The sequence below is a fragment of the Hyperoodon ampullatus genome, assembly GCF_949752795.1.
Source record: "Hyperoodon ampullatus genome assembly, chromosome: 5".
NCBI classification, from domain to species: Eukaryota; Metazoa; Chordata; class Mammalia; order Artiodactyla; family Ziphiidae; genus Hyperoodon; species Hyperoodon ampullatus.
The window spans coordinates 38,196,252-38,202,251 of NC_136918.1; the positions used below are offsets into that span (position 1 = coordinate 38,196,252).

The 6,000-nt window shown below is 41.1% G+C and overlaps 1 protein-coding gene across 1 annotated transcript in view; it reads left to right on the forward strand.

Annotated features, from left to right (window-relative positions):
* The window catches only part of ATP13A4 (ATPase 13A4), a gene marked incomplete at both ends in the record, with an annotated part of 141,194 nt that extends 135,456 nt beyond the window's left edge, over positions 1-5,738 (forward strand). The window contains 2 exons of the mRNA XM_079704914.1: positions 691-771; positions 5,526-5,738. Of these exons, the coding sequence (XP_079561040.1) occupies positions 691-771; positions 5,526-5,738 (294 nt within the window). The remainder of the gene's footprint in view (positions 1-690; positions 772-5,525) is intronic.
* Positions 5,739-6,000: the final 262 nt, after the last annotated feature.

Consider the following 6,000-nt stretch of genomic DNA (forward strand, 5'->3'; position numbering starts at 1 on the left):
GTGTGTTTGATTTATGAAGTTTATTTTATTTTAAATGGAATCATGCTGCTTTGCAACCTAATTATTGCTCATTTTAAAAAAATTCATATATATTTTTTAAATAGAGAAAACATTCCCATGGTTTAAAATTCAAAAGTTTAGAGAAGTTATGTGGTGAAAACCTCCTTCCCATCCTTGTTCCCTAACTACCAGTTCCTCTCTCTGGAGACAACTGATAACACCAGCTTATTTTACATACTTTCAGATATGCATTATACATGTGTACATATACATTTCTTATATGTATATTATACCACGTTTACACAAATAGTAACAAACTGTTACATTGTCCAAGTCTTCTGAGATGGATATCCAGGTGAGGTGAGATGTGTAAGAAAGTTATTGGAAGAATTACCTATGAAGGAAAAAAAAAAAAAAGATTAGGAAGCCAGTGGAGGTGGGGAGGATGCCACACTATGATGTGGGTCTGACCCCTGCGAAGGACAGAGGGAAGGAACACGAGCTGGATCAGTTGAGTTTCAGACTACAGTGCGATTCCAAGAAAGTCAAGCCAAAGTTGCCCATCAGAGGTGTCTAGTGTCTCACAAGAATGAGTGTGGTTAGAAGCCCTGCATGTACACTGTGAACAGCATGAAGTTTTTGCAGCATAATTAGTCTTCAGACTGACTGTGCTTTTTCATCTCCCACCAGCTGCTCTGCACTCCTGTCCTGTGGAGGGTTTACATTGTCATTATGCTCGGCTCCAATTTCATTGTGTCCCTTGTCATGGAGGTAAGTGGCCTCAGTTTGCTGATTGCTAGTTGGGGTGGCGGAGGCATTCTCTGGGAGTCTGAAAAAGGAACAGCTTTAGCTGACAAGGCTCAACAGTGCAAGGGTCTCCCTTCCTTGGCAACATGAGCAATGATGCTTCCCTCTGATGAATTCCAAACAAGGTATACGTTTGCCTATCTGTAAAGTGGGGCTGGGGAGGATGGGAGAAGGTCCTATCCATTTCTAAAATTCACAAATAGAGACCCAACTCAATTCATTCAAATTTCTTCAAAAGAAAGTGATATATGAGTCACATACTATAAGATTTACCTTTTTAGGGCTTCCCTGGTGGTGCAGTGGTTGAGAGTCTGCCTGCCGATGCAGGGGACACAGGTTCGTGACCCAGTCCGGGAGGATCCCACATGCCTCGGAGCGGCTGGGCCCGTGAGCCATGGCCGCTGAGCCTGCACGTCCGGAGCCTGTGCTCCACAGCGGGAGAGGCCACAACAGTGAGAGGCCCGCGTACCGCAAAAAAAAAAAAAAAGATTTACCTTTTTAAAGTGTATGATTCAGTGGCTTTTAATATGTTCACTGAGTTATTCAACCTCCAACACTGTCTAATTCTAGAACATTCTCATCACCCTGAAAGAAATCCCACACCCGTTAGCAGTCACTCATTTCCCCTTCTTCCTCCTTCACCCCCTGGCAACCACTAAACTACTTTCTGTCTCTATGGATTTGCCTATTCTGGACGTTTCATATAAAGGGGATCATACAGTATGTGGCCTTTCGTGTCTGGCTTCTTTCACTGAACAACTTCTATCATTTTTACTTTACAGATGGGAAATGAGATTCAGAGTGAGCTTTTCCCAGCTTTTATTCTTTATGCTCCATTTCCCCAGGAAAACGAGCTTGTGATCCCCCTTTGCCTTGCTACGCGCTTTACTCTCTCCTCCTTCGATGCTGTTAGACACAATCGCCATTTCTTAAAGCCCACTCTTGGAGGGGGCGCCCCAGAAAAGGCATCCATTCTGTAGGAGGGATGAGCTTTAAGACTCCATCTGTCCCCATTCCTGCGTTCACTTACAAACCCAGACTGGTTCCAGTGAGCGGGGATTTGTGGTGGGCTGGCGCACCTGGGGCCTGACGGCCCTGCAGTATTTTGTATGCAGGAGCTCCAGAGCCTTCCTTACTAAGCAGGGTAAAGGCTGTGCAGGAGCAGGTGGCAGAACAGGACATAGAATTAGGATAAGGAGCATCTATCTCTTTGCTAAACTCGGACGTCTCAAACTTGAGTGGGCATCAGAATTCCCTGGAGGGCTTGTTAAAACACAGATTGTCCAGCACTGCCCCAGCATTTCTGACTTGGTAGGTCTGAAGTAGATACAAGCTTTTGTTTCTAATAAGTTGCCAGGTAATTCTGATGCAGCTGACTCAGGAATCACACTGAGGAGTCCTGTGCTAAACCATATGGTCCCCAAAGCCACCGAATTAGTGAAAGAGCATTGCTGTGAGAGTCCTCCTATGGAGTTGCAGAAAGATGGTCCTTGTCCTTTAAGGGATAATCTTATGTATATATCTTATTCTTATCCATGATCATGTTATTTCTTCTGTCTAGTACATCTTTCCTCATTTCTGCATATTGAAATAACATTCCATCCTCTGTGGCACAGCTAGAGTATTATCCTGTTCATGAATTTTTCCTGATTCCTGGATCAGTTAGGCAAGTAAAAAAGCTCAGCAAACAATGGCTTAAACAATAAAGATATTTATTGACTCACTTAACAAGAAGATTGGAAGCCAGTGGCTTCAGATCTAGTTTAGTGTCTCTGTGGCATCATTGGGGCTCTGCATCCTTCCACCTTTTTGTCTCACCATCCTTAGATGTTGGCCTTCATGTTTGTGCTTGTTGCTTATGGGGCCCAGCTAGCTCCCATGTAGCTAGGCTTTATGTCTGTTTTCAGTGCAGGAAAAAAATGGAAGAAGAGGTACCAACAAGCTTTTTTTTTCCCACAAGTATGAACCTTTTATCAGGAAGCAAAAAATTTCCTGCAGCCCACCAGAAGGCTTCCTCTTATGCTTCATTGCTTAGAACTCTGTCTCATAGTCAGCTTTAGTAGAAAAGGACTCTGGGAAGGTGGATCTATGCCAGAAAGTTAGACAAATTGGCTTAGACTAGTTATGATTTTTTTTAAGGTGGGCAGGGAAGAACCAGGAGGAATGGGCTGTAGGGTAATCAAGCAACAAAGTCTGCCATAATCCCCCAGCAGGAAGCCATTCTCCTTCAGTATATTTGCAGCTAAGAATATAGTTGCAGAGTCGTCTACCTGGGTTTGAATCCTGGCTCCACCCTTTCTTGTTGTCTGACTTTGGCCAGGTCACTACACTTCTCTGTGTCTCTGTTTCCTCATCTGCAAAATGATGATAATAATGATACCTTATCTCATAGGGTTACTGTGAGCATGAAATGTAAACAGTGAAAAACTCATAGTAAGTGCTTAGTAAATATAAGCTCTTATTATTATGTTATCTCTTGTGGTACTCACCATTCCTTACTTTGTGTCTAGCAATCATTTATTCATTCACTCTTTCCACAAGCATTTGTTGAACCTGTGCCATGTACTAGGGCGTGATGTGAAAGGGGTAATAATAGCAGAGGGCTAGAGCTCACAATCTACAGGGAGAAAGAAGACAAGCGTTATAGTCATCTGTGTATAAATTTCTTTTTTTGCTTGCCATTAAACTATGGCAAGAAGTCATCATACTAACTATAACAATTACTTTATTCTACTAGGAGCTGGGTAAAGGTTTATTCAATTCTTAAATGTAAGAAGTAAGCCTGCCCACCCCCAGCAGATGGAGACAGTAATTTGATACTCACGAAACAAGTTTCAGTGAGACCTTATCCTTACTTGCTGGGTCTCATGATCTAACCTCCTGCTAACAGGCAGAGGAGCTAACGTGGATAGCTTTAACACCCTCCCTTTTACTACTTATGCATTGTGTGAATGCGTGTGTGTGTGTATATATGTATGTGTGTGTGTGTGTGTATATATATATATATATATATATATATATGAATTATTTGAATGTCAGAAGAGCTCATGTGATGAAGTTTTGTTTTTTTCTTTAAGAAATGGTATATCATCAAGGCTTTCCTTTAGTTTCTCATTCTACATCTAATTTACAGTGTACAGTGACAGGACGGATTATTTCTCAGTGCTTTCTTTGATTCCCTTTTCAGAGCAGCAAAGTAATACAGGTCATCACATTTGTAGAACTGTAACAAAGCTCAAGATATTGTGTAGAGCACTAATGTCTTGTGCGTGTGTGTGTGTGTGTGTGTTCATTTGTTTTGTATGAAGCCTGCTAAGATTTCCTGGACATAAGTTAGATTTTGAAACCTTTAATTGAATACCTATGATCCTGCCTTATCTCAGCTCTAAGGAGAGCTACTGTTCTCTTGTTAATTAAAGAGGACAAAAAACCTTCATCTGGGAAAGTAAAGGAACAGGTTTGGCTAGGTGATCCCTGAGGTTTGCAAGATGCTGATAAGATGGCTGTGTGAGTGTTTAACAGCCTGTTGGCAGATGATCAGTTTTTAGAGGAATATTCAGACTAGCTGCTCTCTATGATTTCCATGGGCAGTGGACTCAGATGTCAAAGATGGGTGGATTTTAGGAAACCACTATCTCTAGCAAAGTTCCTTGTAGAATCCTACAGAATTAACTCTTTCAGTTTCGCAAAGATACCACTGACAGACACCAAAGCCAGTTCTAATTCTATGGGACAGCTTGGGTCCTCATATTTTCCTCTTTGTTTCATTCATGATAACTTATAAGATGGTCAATCTTTGTGACCACATATGATGAAAAAAATGAATTTAACATAATCCCTCATGTGCTATGTATTATAAGTTATAACTTGGGCTCTATTCAAGGCTCAGTCTAACTCATGAAGTAAAATGCCAGTCCAAAATGTTTGCAAAGGACATATCTTTTGTCATCTTAAAAAACGCATTGTAATGAAATATTTGTAGGTGAAGTTTGGAGGCTTATGTGAATGAGGCTGCAATGCACAGCCATTTGTTAAATGAATAGTTCAGGAGAATGGTAAAGGGAAGTAGCTATGCCATGCCATGCTCTGCATTGTAAGGGGAGTTATATAATCCTAATGACAAATATAAGAGGAAGGAATTATTATTTTTAATCACTGAGGCTCAGATAGGGTAATTAACTTGCCCATAGTAGGTGTCAGAGCTGGGATTCAAATCCAGATCTGTCCAGCTCAAAAACTGTGGCCGCATCCCAAATTTTACCTGTGTTCATGGCTACTCAGTGATGTGCCATGGTACACTCAAGTCACGTCATAAGCATGGCATATCTTTCTATAAGGTCAATACCATTTGGTAGTAGATAATTTAAAGTGTCGTTTATATTAAATCACATACGGATGTGATATGGAGTGAACTGCAGAATTTGGATGCTTTTACATTTAACTTACATATGAAATCCTTGAGGCAGACTACTTCAAGCTATGTTTCTGGATTCTTGAGACTGTTTCTCTCTCTTCTTCCAGAAAAGTTTCTCAAGTGGAAAAGTTTGAGAGGCCATGACCTATCACATGAAATCACCTTGGATTTGTCAGAGGCTCAAATTCTATGTCAAGCTAGATTGAAGCAGTCAATGCAGTAGTGCCTTATGAGGATCTATGGAAGGCTGTATTCTGGAAACACTTAACTTCTGATTGTAAACAGTAACTCTTTTATTTTGCAGGAGGCCATCATTGAAAATAGAGCCCTGTGGATGATAATCAAAAGATGTTTTGGCTATCAATCAAAAAGCCAGTATCGGATATGGCAGAGAGCCTTGGCAAATGACCCCAGTTGGCCCCCCATAAACCAGACCTCCTACTCTGACATGCCGGCGTGTGGCAGGGGAGTGTCTTATAGCAACCCGGTGTTTGAGAGCAACGAGGAACAACTTTGAAGGCAATGTGATATCCAAGTTTATATAACATAGTAACGATGACAAAAGGGACCAGTTTCAGTGATTTGTTTTTAAGCAGTGAGACTCTTACAATATCAGCTAGATTTTCTGGAATCAAAAACCTACCCAATCATGGTGACAAATTAAAGTCTTTTTGATAAAATACTTTCTAAAGAGCAGAACACTGCCCTAGGAGAATGTTTTTCTCTTGGCTTCTGAAAGTATCAGAGGTGTTCAGCGATTCAAGAATGGTCCAGGGATG